Source organism: Leptonychotes weddellii, chromosome 4, assembly GCF_054177405.1.
Source record: "Leptonychotes weddellii isolate Sample4059 chromosome 4, ASM5417740v2, whole genome shotgun sequence".
NCBI lineage: Eukaryota > Metazoa > Chordata > Mammalia > Carnivora > Phocidae > Leptonychotes > Leptonychotes weddellii.
The window spans coordinates 42,308,500-42,335,201 of NC_138372.1; the positions used below are offsets into that span (position 1 = coordinate 42,308,500).

The 26,702-nt window shown below is 42.8% G+C and overlaps 1 protein-coding gene across 3 annotated transcripts in view; it reads right to left on the minus strand.

Moving 5' to 3' along the window:
• The window catches only part of LOC115942550 (disabled homolog 1), a 1,065,325-nt gene that overhangs the window by 251,135 nt on the left and 787,488 nt on the right, over nucleotides 1-26,702 (minus strand). For all 3 annotated transcript variants that reach the window (XM_081818492.1, XM_081818493.1, XM_081818494.1), the window contains one exon: nucleotides 18,336-18,538. In XM_081818492.1, coding sequence (XP_081674618.1) covers nucleotides 18,336-18,402 — 67 coding nt within the window. In that variant the 5' untranslated portion in view covers nucleotides 18,403-18,538. The remainder of the gene's footprint in view (nucleotides 1-18,335; nucleotides 18,539-26,702) is intronic.

A 26,702-nucleotide genomic window follows, 5' to 3' on the forward strand; every position in this document is an offset into this window, starting at 1 on the left:
AAACCATGAGAAGCATTGGTCTTTTCAATAAGGATGAAGGGCCCGGGTCGGAGACAGATGGAAATAAACTGCCCACGGTCACAATGTGCAGAAGTGCTAGCAGTGGGATTCAAATTGTTAATTACTGCTCATCATTTGTTCATTCATTCATTCACGCAACAGGTACTACTTGGGCACTACCATGTGCCGGGCACTGGTAAGGGTGCTGGTCACGCCGCCATGGGCACCGTGGTGTCCTCGTGGAGCAGACACTCTTCATCTGTGACGCAGCAGTGTGCTGGGCGACGGGTCTTCCCCCAACACTCACGGAGCTCCTTAGTGCCAGGCAACCACGCTCGCCCCTCTTGCACGGCTCCTAAGCGGAAAGGCTGCTTTGGGGTGTCACACCTGCTCTGTCTTCCCAGTTCACACACGGCCTTAGTCTCAGCCCCTCAGCACCACGGGGCGGGGTCTGGGGTGGGTGCAGGTGCGGGTATGGCCTCATATGAGGCTCCTGAAGACTGTGGCTCCAAAACTCCTGAGGTCAGTCACCCAAAGTAAATGAAAAGTTGGAAAACACGAAAGGAAAAATGCCTTTGTAAGCCTTTCCCCAGAAAGGTTAAACCTGACACCATCAGTTGGTGTAAGTAGCTAAAGAGAGGCAGGCTGGAGCGCTGAGTGAACAGGTGCCAACTCAGCTCATTAAGTCCCCAAAGTTTTCATCTTTCCCAGGCTAATTGGCATTAATGCGTGGGGTGCCGGATGGCTATTAAGTGGGGAGCTGCAGCAGGCTCTTCAGGATTCAATACCTAAAGGAGATTGGGATCAAAGACGTGGAGCATGACTGTACATGAAAGGCAGTCACCGGATCTCTGCTTCTGTCCCCATGGATGTTTACTGCACCTTGGGGGCGGGGGATGAGGGTGGGGCAGAGAGGACAACTGTTTTTTTGGCAAACCAACAGCTTCGAGCTGTTACTGGGAAGTCCCTCTCCTTCTGCAGTACAATTATTTGTCAGTTTACCGGATGACACTTAGTTCTATAAACTATTTACAGAGTACCTGCTGGGTGGTAGGCACTGGGATACCGGTGGTGTCTGCAAAGATGGAGTAGATCCTGTCCCTACCTTCCGGATGCACCACCATCTGGTATGAAGACAGATGTGGGGCTGATGAAAGTACAGCACATCCTGACAGCTACTGGAACACAGGCCAGTGCCCAGAGTCAGAATAGCCCAGGGGAGGGCCTACCTATATTTGTTCAGCTGGGTCCAGGAAGACTTCCTGGAGGAAGTGACACCTAAGCTCAATCTTGTTGGTGGTTGTTATCTGTTCAATCCATGCCTCACTACTTTGCAAAGCGATCCCCTCCCACTGCCCATAGCGTGGACTATCGCACCTACCATCTGTCATACGTCTCTAACTCTTGAACAGCCCACTGTCAGTTGGGATGAGCCTACCGATTTGCTCTGCCCGGGATCTGGAATGGGGACCCTGTGACTCAGCTGTCATTGAGATTTTTAATGCAGAAGCTAGTAAAGCTGGACATGAGCAAAGTGACCAAGGCAAGCCTGATTGCAGAGAGGGAGAAGAAGCCAGTCTGGAAAAAGCAAAGTAGCTCTGGAGAGATGAGGGGAAGATACATGAGTGCCTGGCTTTTCAGTACTCGGCTCAAGGCTCTCAGGATGCCCAGCCTTCCAGATTGCTTCTTTTATGAGTAGGATCTATTCCAAGCAACAAATGATTTTGGAGGAAGGCCAATGTGAAGGCTGAGCAGGAAGGCATAAAGTAGCATGGTGTGCTTAAGGACCAAAAAGTAACACTGAGTACTAAGTTGTAACCTCCTAGAAGGCAGGAAAGGGCAAGGTGGTGTGTCCCCCCTCATCCCCCACCACCTAGGGCACAGAGCTAGGCAGGGATGGATGCATGCACACAGGCTCGCCCACCTCCCACGAACCTTACGGTCCCAGGAACCAGTCATAATACATGGACTTTGGTTCTCCCATAAGGAAATAAAAGCTTATGGGACTTAGAAGTTGCCCAAGGTAACTGCCATTGATAAATGGCAGAGCTGTGATGGATCAATTTGGAATTCTGGAGACAGTGACACAATCACCAGGCTGTGCTCTGAAGAAAACCGGCCTCACTGGTCGTTTTGAGGGTTCACGGAATCTACTTAAATAAGGCCCTACGCATGCTGGCCATCAGAAAGATGTTCCAGAAATGGTGCTCTGGCCTTCCTGGCATGGATGGTGGTGCAGGGGCACGATGGGATGGGCATTCTTCTTTGGCCTGTGACACAAAAAGAGGTGTGGGGAGATCACAAGGTACAGAGAGGGCTTCCTTCTAGGGCTACCAACCCTACAGCTGCTTTCAATCTCCTCTCTTCGGGCCTTGCAGGATGCAAAAGGACAAAATGTTCTGAGGACTGCTGGACTCTGGCCAGAGAATCCAGGGCCCCAACCTCAGTTAGCACCTCCTTTTAACCGACATGTGTCCATCCTTGTCTAAGGGGCACAGGGTGACATGGAGGGAGGAATCTGAATTGCTCATTGCACCACCTAACTGAAGTTAGAACGGCTGAATAATTTAGGTACCTTGACGATCAGTTTGGTGCAGCGTGGGGGGACCATGAAAACGCATCTGGCAGACTTCCAGCTGCTGGGAAAGAGCCCCAACTGCTGCACTCAGAAATCCATTCCACGTCTGCAGCAAGACCATGTTTCCCACAGGCTGCTCCCAGCCAATGATGGAGCAAGCAGGGATATTCAAGCAGGCCTACTCCCAGGAGGCGGGGCCTCTTCTGACACGTGACTCTGGCTCAAGGACTACGCAATGACCTTGCTGAAGTCTGAGATGCTTCTTCTACCGGCCCTTCCTTCTTTCTTCCTTCCCTCGCACCCTCCCTCTTTCACTCAGGATCAAGCCCACATTGTGGTCTGATGGCTCCCCTAGCCTCCTCTGGCTCCCTCCCCATGTCTTCTCACAGGCAAGACAAAGTCCTTCCATCTCTCCCTGTCATCATCTCCTGTCTAATTGGAACCTCACCAGCCCTGATGCCCCCAGATGCTGCTGATACTGGAGCCTGGTGAGCACAGGCTGAAAGGCAGACCTCCAGGCTCTGTTATAAGAGGAGACACGGGACACAATATGGAGTCAATGGGACCACACACTAAATACGGGCCCTCCAGATGCAAATTTGACTCTGTTCATTTCCATCACCAAAGTTCCTGGGTATCACAGGCATTTTCTGAAATGTACCAACCTCTGCAGGAGCTGGCTTCATAAGGATTTTAGAGATGATTTCACCCATCGAGACGGATAATCCTTCAGCTCTGAAATGGAAGATCATAATGCTTTGCCAATCTACTCTGATCCCAGGGAAAATGGACCGATAAAAAAAGACGATTTCAAGGTTTACAGCCCCCCCTTCTAACCCAATCTGCTAAAAATTAAAACTCAGCAAGGCATGATGTGACAACTTTTCAACCTGTCATTCATACGAAATAGAGATACTAAGTAGGCCCTAAGTTTTCTTACTGAAAATAAAAACAGAAGCTAGTGTGGTGGACAGAGCTCTACATCAGAAGCTAGAGCTCCACCACTCACTCAAGCTTTGGGCCCCAGCACGCCGACCCCCATGAATTTCAGTCTTCTCTTTAGAAATCAGCATCTTATTATCTTAAATGAGTTATGGCAAATGAAACGCACAGAACAGTGCCTGGTACATAGTAAGTGCTTAGTAAATATCAGCTATGACACCATTCCTAATAATAGTTTCATTATCATTGGTTTATGGTGCAAATTAATTGAGGTAACAATATTTGGCATTTTTCGGGCCTTTGGTGACTGTTTATTTTATTTGAAACTAAATCAGGTACTTCAATACTTTTTTAAAAAGTGACTAATGCAAGTTTCCTCTTTAAGAGGCAGGGGTAGGGGGAAGGTGGAGGAAGAGAATGAGTATCTAAGCAAGGTCTGGGATAGGGTGTTTGTCTTCATTTCCTTTCAAGATCTTTATTGCATTTTTTGTTAGACTGCAAGCAGTTCTGATCCTTCTGATGGATGTGTGTGCTGTGCTCTCAAGAAGATAAAAAGAGAGAAAAAAGACTGAGCATAAAACTATATACACACAAGCAGTGATGGATGCCAAGGACAGAAAATTTCCAGTAGACCTGGTCTATAAATTGTCATTTAAATTCGCAATTTAAAAACACTGCCTGACTTTTTGATTTAGCTGACTATATATGAGAACAAATAATGGAATCCTAATAAGCAATGTTTAAATGACATCTCCAGTCTCCCAGACAGAGAGGGCGGCAGTAGAATTCTAAGAAGAGAAAACAAATCTACCAAGAATAGGAAAGACGACCAGAACTAAATAGTTGCACTAATCATTTGATGACAGATACCAGGAAAATGTATTTTTGGCTGCTTAAAATTCGAATCCTTAACAGACGGAGGATAGGCTATCAGCTGAAAACTCCTACTGTCGTTGTGAGGGGACAAACTGAGATTTGTCTTTACATTTCATCACATTAAAACAGATGAACCAAAAAATCAAGGCACCAGGACAACATATTAAAGTTGATAAAGCTGAGGTTAAAAGATGTAAACTGCAAGAATCACTCGTGCTCAGAGGCATCCATTGGCAAATCTGAATTCCAAGGCTTTCCCTGGAGTGGCGGCCCCCGCTGGGGACACGCCCACAGAGGGGAGCCCACCCCAAGGTCTCCCTTTCTTCTTGCTGTGGGGAAACAAGTTAGCATCATCCCCCAGCCACAAGATGCAGAAGGTAAACATCTGCATCAGTCCAAGGTGATGAAATGAATCATCAACCACTGAAAGCAATTCTGTGTGCCGCCACTGAAGTGAGATTCGGCAAATTTAGGAATGAACCATTGAAAAAAAGGCAACAATGACAGAAGGGTTTGGAAGGAGGGCTTGTGAGTAAAAGCTAAGGGAAATGAGATCGCCTCGCTTTTTGTAAAGTGATAATAGCACAATTTATAATGACATGGGAACAGCTTAGATGGTAAGATTTAGTGGAAAAGTAATGCAGAATTAAATACCCAGTAGGATCAAACCAGAATGCATGTGTTTACATGTTTGTGTGCACACATGTGTGCAGAAAAAAAAAAAGAATTGAAAGAAAATATGCTTGAATGTTGACTTTCTCGCTCAGAGCCAGGGTATGACTTTAGAATCCCCCACATAGTGCTTGAAGCAGCCATTAAAATAGACCAGCACTGGCAAATGACACAAAAATCTATCTGCAATCTATAACTTTGAGAGCAGGAGAAGAAGCCACAGTAATCATTACTTTAAAACATCAAAGGAAACCTAATGGAATATAAATTACTGATTCTAGGAAAATGCAGGCCAAAGGCCAAAGAATTACCTACCTAATACAGGCTACTCCACTGTTCTACAAATGCTTAATGAACACATACTATATGCCTGGTCCTACATGTAATAGGAAATGAATAAAATACGTATACAACTTGAAGGGCCTTTTACTCTAGAAGTCAAGTCGGGGGGGTTGGAGGGAGGAGCAAGTGGCTGCCCCAGAAAGATTTCTGATCTGCTGGTCTTCCTTTCACCAGAGGACAAGGTAGGATTTATTTTTCACACTAGGGATTTAAATCTAATGGGTAGACAATGTCTATAATAATAGAAGATATTTCACAAAGCACCCATCGAACTGAAAAAAGTAATAAATCTGCACTCCAAGAATCTTTATTTAAATGGCACAACCTCTGGGAAGCCCTTGGATAGCTGCTTATCTCTGCTCTGGGATTTCAACTTACTGTAATGACCTATAATTGCTTCTTAGTTGTGTTTCGGAGAGATCTCAAGTTCCCTAAGCCCAGGACTTGTTCACAATCTTCTGTGGCTAACACTCTGCCTGGTTTTAGAAAACACTCAAAAATGGAATGAGGGAAGGAAGGAAGGAGGAAGGGCAGGAAGACGAGCACTTCTTGAACATCTACCATGTGCTAGAAGCTGCAGCAAGCGCTTCACATATGCATTTGGTTGTTACTATTTCTATTGCTTTGAACTTCAACCAGAAGGTTATTTATTGAAAGCTACCATGGTCTGCAAAGCATATAGACTTTGAAATCAAACTGTTCAGGTTCAAATCTGCACTCTGCTGGTTTCTAGCCTTCGGCAGGCTAGTGAATCTCTAGGACTCTAGGTTTCCACATATGCATGTGAAATGTGAAAATAAAGTAAGATTAAATATTTAAAATGCCTGTCTTCTCCTCCTTATGGAAATGGTTTTATTTCCTACAAACGTATATCACATACCTCCTACTCTTTAATCATATTTTTTGGCCTGACCAAAAGCCACTGGGTACTTGGCTAAGATAGCAGGAACAAGTCTTGCAGAGCCTCACGAAGCAAGGGCTAAAAGCGACCTTAGTGAGTTGCACATTTCCCACCTGCTATCAAGCATCAAGCTACCTTTCATAAGTCCAACCTGATCCAGCACTCATGGCTATCCATCACAGCTTCAGCCCAACGTCCAATGTCTTTAGCACATGCTTCCATATCGCTGTTAATAAGGGATATGGGGATGATCATTTTCCCAATGATAGGGGTCCTGATCTTTTTAGGATCACATAATAAGAACATTTTTCATTGTTGGAGATAATTCCCCTTCCTGTGCACATTTGTCAAAGGCAGTTTCCAACAGTCCCGTACATCATCCTGAAATACATGATAAGATTCAGGTCTGCTATTCATCATCTGCTGGGCTTCTTCTAGTGCAAAGAGTTCCTGCATGGCTTTTCCTGCCTCTGGTTTAACAATCAGAATGCAAGTTCTCCCTAGAGTGGTATCACCAGTCAGGGGAACTGAAAAACTCAAGTGATGACAGTCCCCAATCTGAGGGAAGTGAATCTACAACAATGATCTATAAATTCTTTATAAAAGTAAATCACAAATATTGCTGCCACTTAACAATAGGACACAGATCCCCAGGAACTGAGCTTTCACTGAGGTTTTATTTGATGGCCACTGCTGGGAAACAGCAAATATGGCAGGAAGATCCCATGTTTTGGATCATTTAGAGCTAAGTTTAAAAATTCATGTTCTTCCGGGCGCCTGGGTGGCTCAGTTGGTTGAGCGACTGCCTTCGGCTCAGGTCATGATCCTGGAGTCCCGGGATCGAGTCCCGCATCGGGCTCCCTGCTCAGCAGGGAGTCTGCTTCTCCCTCTGACCCTTCCCCCTCTCATGCTCTCTCTCTATCTCATTCTCTCTCTCAAATAAATAAATAAAATCTTTAAAAAAAAAAAAAATTCATGTTCTTCCATTTACATGATGGGTGACCTTGAACATATTCTGAACTCACCTGAGTATGTTTCCTCATCTGTAAAATGGGAGTTTTATCAAACTCATCAATTCCTGTGTTCTCAGTGTATTCTCTGCTTGCATTTAGTAGTCGTGCAACTAATGTCATTTCCCATCCTCCACACGGACAACTCTTCGATAAATTCTCCTCATCCCAGCTTTGGGAGGATATAATGATGCTCAAGACACAGTCCCTGCCATCACGTCTCTACTCACAACACAATCTAGTAAGGAAGAGAGGTATGTAAGTGCAATCCGAGTTGAGGGAAGAAAGACATAAAAGCTTTCTCTGGAAGAAAAATTTTGTAAAAACCCAACATGCTGAGAATCATGGGGTAAGGAAGTCTTTACTCCATGGGAAGAATAGAATGCTAAGAAAAAACTTCATGAAGTGCTCTCTGAGCTGGGTCTCAGAAGATCAGGCAGGCCCTGACAGCCAGCTAAGAGATTAGGGTGATTTTTTTCCAGGTGGAGAGAAGATAACGAGCTGGAGAAAACTCATGCAGCTTCAGGGAGGGCCAAGCAGGTCAATGTGTTCAGAAGGTCCGCGTCCATATAAGGCACCTGTGATACCTGCTGAATGCATGAGTGACGTAGAACTGCAGGGCTGTTCAGAGCATAAGTTCTAGAGTGATGGCATGAACTCTGTCCTGCCTCCTTAATTTCCACTTCCTCATCCGTAAATTTGGGATTTTAAAAAGAGGAGCTCCCTCAAAGACTTGTTCAGGAGAAAATACATGTAAGCGTTTAAATACACTGCTTGACACTATATAACTGCGGATGGACAGCAGCTACCTTCCTCACCCTACTTTCCTCATCAGCATTCTCATGAGTATTTCTGACGTGGGGAACTGGAAGTGAAATGGGCTAATGTGAATACTCATCGATTTGGGGGCATCTGCAAACTTGGGAGTGCTTATTCCAAATTATGAGCTAGATGTGCATTCTGATGAATGCACAAAGTCCTTCAAATTCACCCAGTCTTTACCTTTTTATATCTGGAAAATATAGGATAACTGGAATTCTCCTTAGAAAGGGAAATGTTTCCTAGTCAATCACTGGAACCCTTGTGTACGGCAACCTCCCACCTGCCAGAGAAGGGGAGTGAAGACCTAGAGCTTCCTCTGCCTCTCCAACCCCCTTTCTTACTGTACCACATATTCTGCCATCATTCCTTCCTCTCGCTATGGCCATGGCAACCTAAGAGTGTTTCTGCTGGAATCTGTAGGAAGATGTCTTTCAGTGTAAGCCTTACTTGGTGTTTGGTAAGAAGATACACCACTTAGGAGGGAGCAGCTCAGTCTAGTGTGAAGCATGTAGACAGGTTCTGGGATCAGAGAGATCTAGCTGCAAATGGGTCCCTTTACTTCCTAGTTGTGTGGCCTTCAGGCAATCCGTTCGTCTCTCTGAGTCTCAGTTGCCTCTCCTATAAAATGGGAACATTTGTCCAAAGGTTGTTTTCAAGCTTAAATGAGACATTTCACCTCTAGCACACTCTCTCCTCTGCCTTTTATCTACATGTACTCTCTTGATGGACTGTGTAGAATTGCTCGGTCTTTCAACATATGCACTCCGACCATCCTAGAGGCTTTGTCGCAAAGAGGGGGTTGCTGAAATCCTAGCACACCTTGGAACATCATCTGCTCACTCAGCAAACCACACAGATAATAAAACCCCATGCTCTGGGGCATTTGCTGATTATCTGCAAAGATGAAGGCTCTCCAGCCCTACAAAGGCATGTACCCTTCCTGACTCACAGGACTTGGAGGGATAATGTAAAGGGCTTTGTTCTTCCCAACATCAAAATTCAAGCCCAGCCACTGCCCCAGGCAGCACACTGAGCTTAATGAAGCAGGGGGATGAACTAATATGGCAAATCTTATAGCTTTACTACCAATATGGCCCACATCACACTAAATTACGGCACCAGACATGATTGGACACACATCACAAATGGAGAAGTAGTTCACAGAAGGGTAGGAATTTTCAAAGCGACATAATAAGGATCTCAAGAGCCAGCATTTAGGGGAGGTGTTTGTGTTTTGTAATCTTCTTTCTCCTTGTACAAATCATTCTCCCCCACACTTTGCGATAATCAATTCAACAAACACTTACTGAGTACCTACCATGTTCTGAGTGCTGTGCTAGGAACTCATGGCTAACAGTAGAGACAGAAAAATAAGCCAAAATGATAGGAGAAACATGGTAAGTGCGATGATTTGAGTATATATAGGGTGCTATGGAACCCTTCACAAATCCAGTTGAATGAGGCTTCTCTTAGTCATAAATTCATTCATTTGCTCACTTATTCATTCACCCAACATTGCTGCATACCTACATCTTTCAACACTGTGCTCAGTGGTAGAAGTGAAGTGGTTAACAAGAAAGACACGGTTCCTGCCGTCACAGGACTCCCAACATAATGAGTGATAAAGAGGAACAAAAAGATAACTAAAAATACATTATGATGAGCAAAATGAGACGTTTAAGAGCACACAAAACAGTCATGACCCGCAGCTGGGGGTCATGTGGATGGGTTGCAATGGGGCACCAAAGCATTTCTGCAGACAGTAATATCGAAATTGGAACTAAAGGATAAGTGGAGTTAACTCTGAAAAGAAATAAAAGAAAACATATTCTTGGGAGAAGAAACAGGATTTGCCAAACCCCAAATGTGAATGATTGCCTGGTATGATCGCGGAACTGAAATTAATTCAGTTGCACCACGGAATGGACTGTCACTGCAGAACAGCGTGGAGAAATGTGACCGGAAAGATAAGGAGGCATCAGACCAGGCGGGGCCTCTCTAACACCACGAGAAGCAGTGTGGACGTTACCCTGGGGGCGGTCGGAGCTGCTCCCTGAAGGGTCTGAAGCAGAGGGGAGACTTGATCAGATCTCCAAGTGTCCAGAACAGCTTGGAGATGGAAAAGACTGAAAACCTGAAAACCACTTAGGAGGGTGTGAGAACCACCCAGATGGCAGAGGAAGGCAGCCCGGACTGTACTTGGGAGAGAAACAGTGAGGAGAGAGAGCATGAACAGCTTTGGGAGGCATTTAGGAGGTCACAGGGGCTGACAGTCCATGATTAATTAATTGAGAATGTTACAAAGCTCAAAATGGCAAGGATGGTGGCTCAGACAAATGGTTGTTGGGTATTGAAGGATGGCCAGGATTTGGCCAAGTGAATAGACAGGGTGAGAAAGATGACCCCAGGTAAAAGGAGCCGACACACAGATGTCACAGAGCTGAGTTCTGGGAACTGAAGCTCAGTGTGGCTCAGGGTAAGAGGAGGCCAAGTGACAAAGACACAGGGACCAAATCTCAGAGGACTTTCTTGGGGTGTTATCCTCTTTGGTATGCTGCTGTGGTTACACAATACATCCAAGGAAGAAAGGGGTGTGAAGGAGGGCTTGAAGAAAGCCTGACTTCTTATAAAGGAACCAGTTAAAATGAGGCCCAGAACTAAGTCACCAATGAAACCTGGAATGAGTTTGTCTTCAGGGAATGACCGCAGTGAGGGATGTGTCCTGTAATAAATTCAAGACCATGTGCTCAAAGACAGTACAGAAGCCTCTCCCCAACACACATCATACCATATGACAGCCAGTCCTACCATAAGGGATCTGGACTTCTTGACCCAAAACAGTATTCCCTCCCTCCCAAGCCCTTCAGCCCCAGAGCTTTATGGATCAACCTCAGAGAAATTGATGTCATCGTGTAATTAAATCCTTGATTTTGAATTTCCAAAGCCTGCAAATCACAGAGTCAGGAGAGAACAATTAGCACACCAAATCCAAAACCCTGCCAAGGCAGAATGGTGCCATAAATTTACATGATGTGTCTCATCTCTTTCCGTGCCTCCTCTGCCAAAAAAAGAGTGTAGCCCCTGTAATTTTTTCGGACCCACCAGCCCTCCAGCATCAAGGCACAGGGCAAACCCAGAGCATGCTTTCAGGGAAGACCACACAGACGTTAATGTCTGCCAGACCTAGTACTTCCCAGCGTATGTAGACAAACCACGTGACCCAGGGCAAGTCTCTTGACCTCTCTGAACATTATTTTCTTACGTGTTCCATGGGGTGATGTAAGACTTGGGCTCCTCACGGACAATTTATCTAAAATGGTTTGCATGAAGGAAGCACAATACAAATGATGGCTATTAATAAATATTTATAGCTTAACAGCATGGTCCGTTCTCCTTTGTATTTCCTGTTCACCTTCCCCGTTATTATTGAAACAAGCATCCATTTGAAGATGAACCAGTTCCTTCTTCTCAGTGATTCCCCCCATGTGCCTCTGGAGAAAAGGGTGCCTTTTACTTTTCTCTCATGTCCTACAGCACCAGGAGAGGTGCTGCCTCTCAGGGCTGGCCGGGGAGCTGGGGCACTGGAGGGAAAGGGAAAGTTTCCTCATCCTGAGTCTATGAACAGAGAATTGAATTGTGTTGGGTGTTGTATGTTATTCACTCATGTAATCCTCATTACAACACTCCGAGATAGGTGCTATTGTCCCTATTTTATAGATGGAGAAGCTGAGGCTCAGAAAGATAAAGTAGCTAGCCTGAGATACAAAAGCAGAAATTGTGCTAAGTCTTAAATCAAACTTAAGTTCATCTACTTCTAAAGCATGACCTCTTCCAGGAGTCTTCAATGTAAAGAAGAGGAAGAAACACTCCAAGAGGTCAATCCCAAGAAGGTAAGTTGTTTGCAGCCTGATGAGCTGGAGAACCACCAGCCATGGGAGCTGTTCTGGCCTCCAGCCCTGACGCTGCCACTGGCCAAATGAGTGTCCATCAGCAAGTCCTTCTTTCGAGAGCTAATCTGTGAGCAAGAGGCTCTAACTAACCCCCAATTGCCAATTCCTTATAACCTTTTCTGTTTTTCCATTTCTAGAGAACTTACTCAAGTTTATTTTAGAGTATTACGCTACTCGTGTTTATTAAGATGAAAACTCAATTGTTTTTAGTCAGGAAAGCCATGAAAAGAGTCTAAGAATTTTCTTTATTATGAGGAGCGTGACATATTTTAAGTAACAAATATGAATTTGGAGTAAAAATAAAACATTAACTTTTGAGTAGTAATAGGCTGAGAATGAATAAAAGCAGCAAAGTAGAGAACAACAGGTCTTTAAAAGGAAGGATGACCTATAAAAATCAGAAGGGCCTCTGGAAGCAGAAGTTCTTCAACTACATGAACTGCCTACAGTCAGGTTCTCCTTTCCAGATACTTCTCTCTACCCACAGAACACTGAGTGCTGGCAGGGGTCACAACCGGGACTGGATAAATCCTTGTGGACAAAAGACCTCATTCACGAATTAATGCTTCATCTAGGTTTCAGACTGGGTCACACAGATATAATTTCTACCTCTGTTTGGTGACTGAGGAAACAGAAGCTGGAAAGGGGGAAGTGTCCTGAGGGAGTGGACAGACCCGGAGCGGCAGGCCTGAGGTTTGAGCCCTGGGCCAGGGTCTTGACGGACAGTGGGCAGCCTCCCTGCAGGACAAGAGCAGTAGGTGAAGGCAGAGAGATAGCAGCTCTGCACCACAGGCCTGATAAAATGAATTTTTTTATATTTATCACCCCAGTCCTGAGGACCCAATCAGATAATGAATGTGATAGCCCTTTACTAGCTCCTCAAGTGGTAAGCCAGTGTTAACAGGTTATTTTCCAGGGCTACCTGACCAGTTGAGGGACTAGGACCCTGAGTATGGCATTACTGAAACCATTCCTTAACCAAAATTAACCAGAATTTTTAAGAAATCTCCCATTAGGGATGCCTGGGTGGCTTAGTGGGTTAAGCGTCTGCCTTCGGCTCAGGTCGTGATCCCAGGGTCCTTGGATCAAGTCCTGCATCAGGCTCTTTGCTCAGCGGGGATCCCGCTTCTCCCACCGCCTGCTGCTCCCCCTGCTTGTGCTCTCTCTCTCTCAAATAAATAAAATCTTTAAAAGATAAAAAGATTAAAAAAAAAAGAAGAAGGGAAAAAAGAAACCTCCCAATAGTTCACACAGCTACTGAGGCACACAGCCAGGGTTCAAATTCAGCTTGATGGGGCTCCAAAACTAAGGTGTCTGTCATATGACCACCAACTTCTCCTAGACCCATCAGGGCTTTGATTCTCAAGGCCAAATCTTTCAGGGAGCAAATAAGGTAGCATTTTGTTGTTGTTATTGTTTTGCTAACTAATGATCCTTGGACATAAATCTAATATCTGGAAAGTGGGTAAGTTTATTTGCAGGTGTTTCTAGAAGATCAGGAGACAGTGCTGAACTGTGATCTCAGAAGGAAAAGGGCAGAAAAGCTAATGCTAACCAGGAGCTGCCATGTTGTGGCTCCCACGCTGGACCTTCACCCATGATTCCTCCCTTGCCCTTCTGGTAAGTATTATTCTTACGCGCGCACACACACCCTCACTGAGACAGGGTTCTAAGAAGCTAAATAACCCATCTCTGGTTACACAGTGAGAAGGAAAAGAATTAGAATTTAAAACCAGGTCCAGGGGCGCCTGGGTGGCTCAGTCGGTTAATCAGCTGCCTTCGGCTCAGGTCATGATCCCAGGGTCCTGGGATGGAGCCCCACGTCGGGCTCCCTGCTCAGTGGAGAGTCTGTTTCTCCCTCTCCCTCTGCCTGCCTCTCTGCCTACTTGTGCTCTCTATCTCTCTGTCAAATAAATAAATAAAATCTTTTAAAAAAATAAAACCAGGTCTGGCTCCAAAGTGAGTGCTCTTTCTATCACACTCAGCTACCAGGTGGTGCTGACTGAGAAACCCCAGGCACAACACCCAGAAACGTCTGCACCTGCTCATAGGGACCCGTTCCTCTCCCACAGTCTTCTACTTGGTGGCCTAGTGCCAGTTTTATAAATAACAAGAATCGTGTCAGCTGTTCTCCCCCTTTGATGGCAGGTAACGAACCTGAAAATCTACATTCCCGTCCTCCATCGAATTCCACTCCTGGAATAGGCACCGTTTGACAAGCTGCATGTGTAGTGACACAATCCAATAAAAATGAAATGAAGAAAACAACTTTATTTCTTACCACTTTCAAGCCTTCCTTATTTGAGTTGTGAATACTCCAGTTACGTCTCCTACATGGCCTGTCGAGAAATGCATTTTATGGTGAAATATGCCCCTGTGTGACTTGTATTTGAAGCTATCTGACTTCCTTTCAAAAGCCTGGGTTAAAGAACCAGGGTGATAGGTTTGTGAGAAATTCTAAAGGGCCTCTTAAACTTTCTTTATGCCACTCTCGCTCTTGATAGATGACCCATATTGTCAGGTGTTCTTTTTTAGGAAATAAAATATCTTCCCCAGGAACCATCTAAATCTTGCCAAAGGGGCAAAAAAAAAACCCCCAAAAAACCCTTCTAGTCTGTAATATCATGTAATAATATGAGAAGTGTACTTATGATCTAATGTCAAATAGCAAAGCAGGATATGAAACTATGACTTAGTATGATCTCAAACACATATCCTGAAAAGTCAGTCCAGAAGGAATTCACTTAGAATGTTAATAGCAGTTATTTTTGATTAATGGGATTAGGCATGCTTACTTTGTCTCTTTTAATTTTCAGTATAATAAGAGTATATACCTTCTAAAAAGTCAAATAAAATTACTAAAAAAAGAAAAACATAATTTTTTCAGAAAGGGGCTTAAATATCATTCAGTATTTCTTTAGCGCCAAAAATCACTGTATGAAATTATAAACTTTTACTAATACCAGACACAAAGATTGTTCAAGAAAAGAAAGTTATATGCCAATCATGCTGATGAATATAGATATCAAAATCCTAAGTAAAATATCAAAAAATCAAATCCATGTATAGAAAATAATATGTCATGAACAAGTACTAGTTACTTCAGAAATGAAGATTAGAAAAATCTATCAGTAAAATCCACCACAATATAAATTGAAAGGAAAAATATGTATAATCACTGAAATTAATATAAAAAAAGCATATGATAAAATTCAACATGCAAACTCAGGATTTATAAAAAATACTTCCTAGACAATGATAAGTGAAGAAGAAATTATAAAAAAAATCTCTAGTAAAAATTTAAATATCACACAGGAAACTTAGAAGCATTTCCATTAACTGAAGATCAAGTTAAGCATACCTCCTATCACTAAATATTGTACTGACAGATCCAGCCAATGCAATAAGACAAGAAAAAGAATTACTTAAGGATTAGAAAGGAAAACAGAAACCTACTTATGAGGTTATATGTTGTCTCCACAGAAAAATCAAAGATGAATTGGAAGAATTACTAACAAAGTTTAGTAATGCTATTATATTCAAGATTCAAGATCAATAAATAAACTGTTAACATTTCCTTTTAAAGTTCTACTTATTTTGGCTCAGTCAGCAACATTTGCTTTATGGAATACTTATTGTTCCACAGGAAAAACTGAGGAGTAAGAAATAAATTAATCCTGTTATGAGCACATTCTCTCCCTTTTTTAATGTATGTATGTGCTTTCATGGTGCCTTGAGCCAGAGAAGTCTATCAAGAATGCATATTGTTTATCACTACTACATAATTAAGAACAATTATAAAATCTTACTTTGGGACAAATCAGCTATACACTTTCTAAGATCCCCTTGGTTCTAGAATGGGATAAGAGAAAACAGTATAATGCTGATGATGAAGATGATGAAAATGAAGAAGAGGAAGAGGAGGAGAAGAGCACAGAAATGGGAGAAGAGAAACAGAGAAAAGAGAGAGGAGAGAAATGGAGAAAAATGACAGGGAAGAAAGGAGATGAGAAGAATTAAGGAGAGAAGGATAAGGAGAAAAGGGAAGGAAAAAGAGAAAAGGAAGAGGAAGAACACACATAAAGACTCTTTGTTGGGGAGCTTGGGTGGCTCAGTTGGTTAAGCATCAGCCTTTGGCTCAGGTCATGATCCCAGGGTCCTGGGATCGAGCCCCGCGTCGGGCTCCCTGCTCAGTGGGGAGCCTGCTTCTCCTCTCCCTCTTCTTCTCCCCTGTTTGTGCACACGCTCTCTTTCTCTCTGTCAAATGAATAAAATCTTTTATAAAAAGGCTCTTTGTTGATCCTTTAATAAATGCCAAGTACTATACTAAGTATTTAATCTGCCCTATCTCAATTATTCTTCAAAGTAAGCCTTTGAAGTTTAATATTATATCCTTACTTATTAATAGGAGAGAAAACAGATGCTCAGAGAGGTTAAGTAACATTCCAAGGTCACACAGGAAGTGGCATAGCTAGAATTTGAATCCAGGTCTGCCTGCCCAGACTCCGTGCATGGTATTGGCCACTTGCAAGCGGATATTCCTTGCATATGTATTATGCTGATTTTAGAGTCTTGTAAGACATGAAGATGAGGAGGTTCTAAAAAGGTCACCTTCATGCTCCCATTCCAAATCTTCAACTAAGCCAATGTTCTGAAAACCTGAATCCTCATTTTAAGAATGCTCCTGGTTTTGCATGTTCAATTTAAGAATGAAAAGATATTCAGTAAGATACAATTTTTAATGCATTAAGCATTCAAGAGCACAAGTTTGGTAGAAAGGTTAAATTTGAAGCAAAAATATAACTTGTCATTTTTCAGTGAAAAAGCATTTGAATTCTGGTACATTATCGTGCTCTGGAATCTTTTTTTTCCCCCATGCAGCAGTTCTCCCAAGACCTGTTCTCTCACTGACTTGCTTTCCTTCTATTATTCTTAGACCATGATGCATAAAATACAAGGTTTACATTAAGTTTTAGGAAATGAACTAGACTACTTCCAAAATATGTGTTTCAAATAAACATCCAATGCAAAATTTACCGTCCTTGCTGAGGTTTTGGCTGTCTGCAAGCTGCATGTGTATTACATTTATGTCCTTGCTTCCTATAGAGTGTCAAACAAATGCCATCACGAAACATGACTGGGCAGGCACAGCAGTGTCTCAAACAAATCACTGCCTATACAAAGCAGCTAAGTGCATCCTGGTTTGCAAGCCCATATTGACAGATTTCAAGACCTGAAAGAGAAGTCTATTAATCCTCCTCCATGCGGCTCAGAAGACGGACAGAAAGACAACACACAGCACGAAGTTGCTTACACCTAATTGCCACCGGGAGACAAACATCCTGAAAGGTATGGTCATAAAGCCATGGGACCCAATTCTCGAGAAAACACGGAGAGTGAGAGAATTATTTTATTATCATAGTATGCATGCCAGTCCTCATTAACAGATATTTACATGCTTCCTCTGGGTCAAGCACGTTCCAAGTGTTGGAGTTAAAAGGTGAACAAGAGGTCCAGCTCTGCAGGAATGCACAGTCCAGCCAACAAACAAAAACACAGGAAATTTTTAATAAAGTGAGATTCTAACAAAGCCCTACTGCAGCAAAACAAACAAAAACAACTAACCCAGTGCGGGTTAGGAAGGGACAAACCTGGAGATTAAGTAGGAGCCAGTCTAGGAAAAAGTGGAGAGTGACAAAGGATTTCGGGCGAGATTATTGTCCATTGGTTCTCAAAGTCTGGACTCTGAAATAATAGTACCAGTGCCATCGGGGAATTTGTTCTAAATGTAGGTTTGGGCCCTACCCCAGACCTACCAAACCCAAAAATTCTGGGGATGAGACCCAACAATCTGTGTTTTAACAAGCCTTCCAGGTGATTCTGGTGCTGCTGGAATTTGAGAACTTTGGATACCTGCAAAAGTGAATCACAAGAGACAGAATGCCTGGAGAGTAAATAGGGTTGGGATAAGGGGGCGGGAGGATTAGGCAGAGATGTTGCTTGCTGGAGGGATGGGTAAAAGGCATACCAGGAAGGGTTTTATAGGTTATGAAAATAATTTTGGATTTTACCCAAGGCATAATGGAGAGCCATTAAAATATACCATGAGTACAGAAAACAGCAAATAATGCTGGCGCCCTTTAAAAAACATATGCCATCACAAAGATAATGCTATACATCTTTCCAGAGATAAAACACTACACAGATAAAAAGCCGGTAAGAAAGGAACAAATCAGCCCTACCTTTCTTTCTGGAGTCTTTCTTGGCGCTGGTTTTCACAGCTACTTGAAGTTCTGTCTCAGTTGACATCCTACTAAATCCTTAGTCCACTTCACACAGATCCCGGGCCTCGGCCAGGCTCATGGAGGACTCCTCTCCAAGAGAATGACTCCTCCCTTCAGAAACAACGCTCCGAGCTGCACATCTCATTCACTCCTTCCGAGCGCTGCAAATCAAGCCAAGAGAACGTTCAGAATCATCACCCTTTTGAGGTTAAACAGAAATTAGTCGGGGGTTGGGGAAATAAACTGTCAAACATACACCAGGAAAATCTTGGTCTCCATGTACAAACTGCTCATTTGATGTCATCAAGCCACTGACAGGGTTTGTAGCAAAGGGAATCAGAGCTCTACCTGAAACATGGTCTCTCAACCTAGGTACATAACTCAAAACAGATCTTTTTAAAACTCTGGATTTCCAAGAAGGACAAACTCCTTGTTTTCCACGTCTTGCTTTCAAGCAGTAGATGCCACCCAGAAAATATAGCAAAGGAGTATTTCCTGAGCAAACCCAGGGAGACATTTCCAACAACAGGGCACCCATCCATCAGCCAAGCTTGATCAGAGCCGTGGCGGCTAAAGCAGATCATAGGGAAGTGACCTGTGGTCTGTCCCTTCACTGCCAGGCATCTGAGGGGACATGGAGTTGACATACAATTGGGCTCCAAGGGTAAGGTGACAAATGGGGCTGAGAAACTTTCCAGCAAGCCAACTTTTATGTCAGCTTTTTCCTCAGCTATAAGAGCAGACAAGCATTTAACGTGGGGAGAAAAAGAAAAGAAGCAGGCAGCCACATGTTCCATTTTTTCTTTCTTTAATAAATATGCATTGCACACTACTAGGTACTATTAAGTCCAGACTCTGTGCTGGGAAGAGATGATAATGATAATAATGATAATACAACCACTTCAATTACAGCTAGTATTTACTATGCACTTACTATATACTTTGCCCTCAGCTACTGCTTCACATACATTATCTCATTTGATTTCAGTTAAATTGAATGAATGTATTTCCTGTGTCGAGTCAACTGCCTTTCCCAGTGACCATCTATCTGATAGTTATATCAAAGAGTTCAGCTGAAAATAAACATTTCAGGGGCGCCTGGGTGGCTCAGTCGTTGAGCGTCTGCCTTCGGCTCAGGTCATGATCCCAGAGTCCTGGGATCAAGCCCCGCATCGGGCTCCCTGCTCCGCGGGAAGCCTGCTTCTCCCTCTCCCACTCCCCCTGCTTGTGTTCCCTCTCTCGCTGTGTCTCTCTCTGTCAAATAAATAAATAAAATCTTAAAAAAAAAAAGAAAATAAACATTTCACTAGTTATCTCATTTTTTAAAGAAAATGGAGATAAAGCTACTGGAAATAGACCTTCAAACTGTGCAGCCATTTCTGAGCTCATCCCACAGACCCAGAATGGCTGAATCCAAAAAGGCTGACCCTGAATGTGAGTTTCTGCTCAAAAAGAACAGTAAACCGAACCTCTTAATCATGATAACCAAAGAAGGCTTAACTAGAAGGTCTAATAAAAAAGCCACATAAAATTATAGGAAGGCTTTATATCCTCTAGATGTGTCCACGTTGTTACAAATGGCAAGAGGGTATAATGCTGAGTGAAATAAGTCAGAGAAAGATAAATACCACATGACTTCACTCATATGTGGAATTTAAGAAAACAAAACAAAGAAGAAAAGAGACAAACACACTTTTATATACAGAGAACAAACGTGGGGTTGCCAGGGGGGAGGTGGGGAGGAGCATGGGTAAAATAGGTGAAGGGGATTAAGAGTATACTTACTACGATTAGCACTGAGAATAGTTGACTCACTATATTGTACGCCTGAAACTAATATAACACTGTGTGTTAATTATACTTAGATTAAAAAAAATAAAATTAGTAAAATTATAGGAAGGCCCAATAATAGGGAAATTCCCACCTTAGCCAAAGATACTTGGTTTATTTATTTGTTAACAAGTGATTTTTTTAAAAGGATGATGGCCCTGAATGAAAGATGTCTCAACAATAGGAACTAAAGCTACAATTAAGGAAAATGCAAAACTGCCTTCCTAGAATGGGGTCCATGAAATCAAACACAGAAAACGAGAACCTTCCCTGCCACCCTTATGCCATCTACCTGCACCACACCACTAGCCCTCACCCCCTTCCTAACCTCTCCCCTGACAGAAGACAACATTCCATGGGAGATGACAGAGCCACAAAGCTTGGCCGTACATGGACATAATTTTATTAATACCGATCATTCCACTGCAACAAATATCTATGAAGGACCTACAATGGGCCAGGTGCATATGCTGGCTCATTCAGGTCAACAGACATCCACTGTGCGACAGTCCTGGCTAAGAGTACGGATTCTTTATTCCTGTTGTCAAAGATGCTCAGTCTAATGGAGATGTCAGTCATGTAAGGGACTGTAATACACACAACTGGAACTAACACACACAAACACTGGGTATACTGGGGCACAAAAAAGCAAGTACTCTTACCGTTTGTCTCCCTCTCTGGTTTCGTCCTGTTTCATTTTTCCCTCCCTTCCCCTATGATCTCTTAATCTCAGGAAACAAACTGAGGGTTGCTGGAGTGGAGGGGGGTGGGAGGGATGGGGTGGCTGGGTGATGGACATTGGGGAGGGTATGTGCTATGCTGAGCGCTGTGAATTGTGCAAGACTGTTGAATCACAGACCTGTACCCCTGAAACAAATAATACATTATATGTTAATAAAAAGAAAAGAAGCAAATACTCACCTTTGCTTGGAAGAGTCAGTAAAACTTCTCAGAGAAGGAGCCCTATACTTGGGGTCTTGAAGAACGATTCTTATGCCAAGTGGATAATAAGAGAAAGGACCAATGGGCACTCAATAAATACATGTATAAAAAATGAATGAATGGTTGTTTCTGGCAGAAGGATCAGCTATGCAAAGGCAAGGAGCCTTGCAATGAACAGCCCAACTAATAAAAGGAAATGTAAGTCTAGTAGGGAGGGGATGTACTTCCTCATCTTTGCAACTGTAACTTGTGCTGCTACTTTTCTCTTCAGTCTTTCTCCTCGAGTCTCACTTGACATTCTATTGACCCCTCAAGGTTGAGTTCAAAGAGGTATCATAGGCAGAAAGGTTTTCTGGTCTCTCTCTTAAATGGAATCTCTCCCTACTTATACTATGATCTGCTTTTTGGCCGGCTCCATAGCTTCAGCCACTTATAAGCAATGTGATATTGAGGAAGTTACTCAACCCCTCCTTGCCTCAGTTTCTCCATCGGTATAATGGGGGTAACTTGGAGCTGTGGAAATGAGGTTCGACTACACACGTCACATGCTTGGAAGAGTACCTGGCACACCTCCTGGAAAGCACTTAATAAAGATGAGGCGCTAATAATTTCCTGTGTTAACAGCTCAAGGTCACGTGGCGGTGTGTGACTACAAGTCCATACCATTACCCTCCCTTTATAGAAGAAGAAACTAAGGCAGGTTATGTCTCCCCTTTAAAGACATTGCAGGAAGAGACAGAATCTATGGATATTTCCATCATGCTGGATGATGGAAATAATACAAATTTAATATAAATAGTAAAATGAGCTGAAATATATAGATTTTACACAATTTCAAGCATTCTTTAAAGTTCATATATAAAACTGGATGGGAACTGGGCCATTTTTTTCCTCTTCACCTTTATAAAGCACAATACAGCACCTCTCCCTATTCTGTGGGTATCTTGAACAAGCATTGCTTGTTCAACAAAATGTGACTGTGTTCAAGTGTTATAAAGCATTACTTGTGGATTTCTGAAGTACACCCTGATACCAATAATGAAAAGAAACCAACATCATTTCAAATAAAAACTTAAATAAGGAAGCTGCAGTAAGGAGAGAACCTACCATAGCCTGGGTCCTGGCATCCCCTTTAATTTTCCAAAAGCCAGAGGTTGGGAAAATGCTGTGAAGTAACTCCAAATTATTTAAGAAATTTGTTTCTTTGTAATTAAGGAGATTAAAGTCCCCCAAGGGCCAGAAACCATGTGACAACTCAAATCATTTTCCCCCAGTAAAAGCTGTGAAACCCTATCAGTTAAATTCAGGCTTGCCTAGAATTTTGAAATGTTTCAATAATGTTTCTTTGCTCCACATAATCTGCGGTAATTTAATATTCCTGAAGTGTGTCAGGTTTTTTATAATGAGCTCTTCAAATCTAAATGTGAATTATGTAACATTCCACTACAGACATCCTGTCTAGTGAACTGCTTCTAAATGTAAAATCCTGTGTTCAGTGAGTTGGGGGGGGGGGGGCTGGGAGGGCAGTTTGGGAGAGGGGGTCACAAAAACACCAAACCACAAAGCAGAGAAAACACACAGGCCTTAAAAAAAAAAGGCAGCATAAAGGTTTGAGCATCCATAACAGAACACATACTAAAAACCCACTGTAACACAAATTTGTGCTTTCTCTCCCCCCCACCCATCCCTCTCATAAGATCCTACTGGAGAACAGCTAGCATTTAGGAGGGCCCACTGTTTGCCAGGTATGATACTACGAACTTCTTTTACTCAACCTTTCAACCACTTGAAAAGTTAGGTTTTATTATTAGTTTTCATTTAACAAAGAAAAGCAGAAGCTGGTTTGGTAGCTGGTCCCCCGTCACATGGCTAATAAGTAGCAGAGCACAGGGCAGGGTAAAAACCACTCTTCTCCCCACTTTCCCTGAGAAGCCTCCCCGATGTCCATCAGCTGGAAAAACAAAATGTGGTCTATCCATGCAGTGGAATATTATTCGGCCATAAAAAGGAATGGAGCATTGATACATGCTACAACGGGGATGAACCTTGACAACTGTAGGCCAAATGAAGGAAGTTAAACGCAAACACACCGTATGACTCCATTTATATGAATGACCCAAAATAAATATATCCACAGAGAGATGGCAAGCAGATCAGCGGTTGCCAAGTACTAAGGGAAGCAGGGAAGGGGGGGTGACCGCTTCATGAGTGCAGGGTCGCCTTTGGGGGCGCTAAAAAGGTTTCGGAAGTAGACAGAGGCAGTGATTGTACATCATCATCAGTGTAATAAATACCCACGGACTGTACACGTTAAAATGGTTCATTTTATTTTGTGTGCATCTCACCTAAATTCAACAAAAACAAAACAAGAAAACCTCCAAGCCAGGTCCCACACCCAGATTTAAGCCTTTGTGATAATGCTACGAACACTGCAAATTCCATTCCAAAAGGATAAAACCAGACTTAAAACACAGATGAAGAGGCAGTCTTCCCAGAAGCCAGACTCTGGGATTAAAAGCTGCATGCTACTACCTGCGTGTTTTGGAACTTGGGCATCTTAATCAGCTTCATCCAAACTATGAAGCACCTTTTTAAAACAGGTTATTAACAAGGCACAAGAGTTTGTAACCGTCCAGACGAAGAGCCTGTTTCCTCATCAGTGAAATGGAAAGACCACCCCCAAGAATGTAAGATTTAGAAGATCAATGAGATCTGGGCACTTAAGAAAAGAGTCATAAATCTGCTTGTCTTTACATAAAGAAACACAGAATAGACAAGGCAGGGCACCAGGACGTCGTTTTTCTACACAGGGACATCTGGGTAGTGGAATGACCAGGTGACCCGGTACAAGGATGTGGCAGAGGGTGATACTTCTGAGTACAGCTTTCTGCATTACTGCCCCTATTTGGAAGCCTACGGTTCTACATACCTGAAAAAATCAAATTAAATTAACAGGGGTGAGGAGTCGGGGGCGGGGGGAGGCTCAGACTGGAAGTGGACTGAGACAAATTAATCCAATTGTATCTCAAATGAACATCACAAACACAGTCTCTGAAGGGATGAGAAAGAACTAATCCAAATAATTCATGAACACAGAATTTGACTGTTTACTCTCAGTCTTGGGCAGGCTTGTAGAAGGGGGAACTGCAAACAACCCCCAAACTCCTTTTAGTGGGTTTTTTTGTTTTGTTTTGTTTTTTTTGGTAGTGTTTTGGGCGAATTACAAAACTATTTTAAATGTATTACAGTGCTGAACAAAGGGGTAAATGCTTTGATGTTCTTGGAGCCCAGTTCTCACTATGAAAGAGGAGACATTAAATTATGGAAAGGGAGAAACCAGGAAAGAATACTGTGGGGATAGACTGGAAATGGGAGATTTCCAGCAAAATCATGATTTGTGAAATATGCATGCATCTGTGTATGTATGTACACATACGTGCGTTTATATGCATACATCTCCTAGCTCTGTCCACTGAACGGGTCTAGGAACAAAGATACCCAAGGAACATCATGATGCCTAATACCTTAATTTTGTTTTTTTACTACTATTCCCTAGTAAAAGGAACCAGGGGTTCTTGGAGAACTGGCTGATTTCAGAGCTGGGGTGGGGCAGGTGCAAGATGAGCCTGAAATACCTCGTTACTCCAGCAAGTAAGGAAGTGCTCAAGACAAACACAAGTGGATGGGGGCATGTCACAAGGATACAGAAGCCATCTCGGAGGTGCAGTCATTGGCCCAATCTGGAATAATTTAAACACCAATGTCATTTAAGGATGGTAATAAATAATAAACCACTGGAAAAAAAAAAACAACAATCCATGAATCCATACTGATAACAGATAAAAGGAGGAAGGAGGGAAGGCTGTCTTGCTTAGAGTAGAACAGGTACTATCTGGGATATACAGAGTGGGTGTGGGGCATAAAGCCCACATTTTGAAGCCATCAGAATGAAGCTTTGTTAGGCAAGAACCATCCATAAATGTTAAATCCCAGGAAAGTTTTGATGAGAAGACATCTGCAGGTCTTCAAGTGTCTTCCCACTTACTGCTTATAGTTGCAAGGGGAAAGTGTGTGATTACACAATGGAAAATTGAACAACACCTCGATTAGTTTATCCAAATGAACACCCACAGCAGGGGCAGATGGACATGATGGAATACCCTCAACAGAATACATCACTACCGTGCAGTATTCTGGCCTGGAATCTAATCACATCATGCATTTAAAAATTGGGGGGGTGGAGGGGAGGAGGGAGACTGTACCCTTCAAAAATACAGTAACAAAAGACAAAGAGAAGCTGGGGAAATGTTAGTAAAGTAAATAAATAGATATAACAACTAAATGCAACAACTGTAGAAGATCCTGTACTAGAGAGAAAATACTACAAAAGGAATTACTGGACAAACGGACAAATTTGAATATAAATGGCATATTAGGTAAAAATACTGCATCAATGTTATTTACTCAATTTGATGATTTTCCTATGGTAATGGAAGAGAATATCCTGATTCTTAGGAATAAAGGACTAAGATATGTGCACCTTACATACACTTGTATATATCATATACTTGTATATATGTACGTGCATGAATGTGTGTGTATATATATATATCCATATCCATAGAGAATACACAAATAATAAAGCTAATGGGATAAAATGTTAGCAGTAAGTGAATTTAAGTGAAGGGTATGGCAGTTTTTGTAGCTTTTAAAGGTATAATTTTTAAACCTTTTCCTGTAATTTTGAGATCATTTCTAAATTAAAAAAAAAAAAAGTTTTTGAAAAGCCCAGCTCAGACGCTGGCACACAAAGGTATGTCACAAAGCCAGTTCCGGCCTCACTTTTAAGTTGAGGCCCATTCCAGCTCCCTAGATAGCATGCTTTCTAATTCCCAGGGCTAGCTGAGGTTAAAATTAGTTTATGGCTGTCAATTTTTATTACAGATTCCAACTTCACCTCGGATCTGCCCAGACTGCCTGACTTGGCAGAAGCCTCTGGACCAAGGTTGTTTTGAGCAGGCTTTTTTCTTCCCTAGCTCTGGACATCCTCTTCATGCTCTGCCTCTGTGCCAGGAATTTGGCCACCAAGACTTTTCATCTACCTGCCCCATAGATCACGGCAATCTCCTTTCATTATTTGGCCAAAGCCAGCCTTCCCTGCATCCTCTCCCTCTCCATCTGTGGGGCTACAGATTCAGCCAGTCAGAACTTTCCCTTTTTTTAAAAAATATGTCAAAGGCTACCTGATGTGATCTAGCCCATTTGGAAAATGCCTAAAGTTTGCTCATTCTGCACATTGGTTCTCTTCAGGGATAATAAAATAAGAAAGAGTGAGGTTTTGCTGGAACCCAAAGGCAACATTTATGAAAATCCGCTGGAGGTGTGAGAAGGACAAATGTTACAGGAGTTTTAGTGGAAGGCTGGTCAGGGAGACTGCATCCCTCACTACTGATGAAAGACCACCATCCCCACAACAAACACAGAACTACCCCGTTTGGACCAAAACCTTCAAGAAAAATAATACACTGGCTTTAAAACTCTGAAGGCCACAAA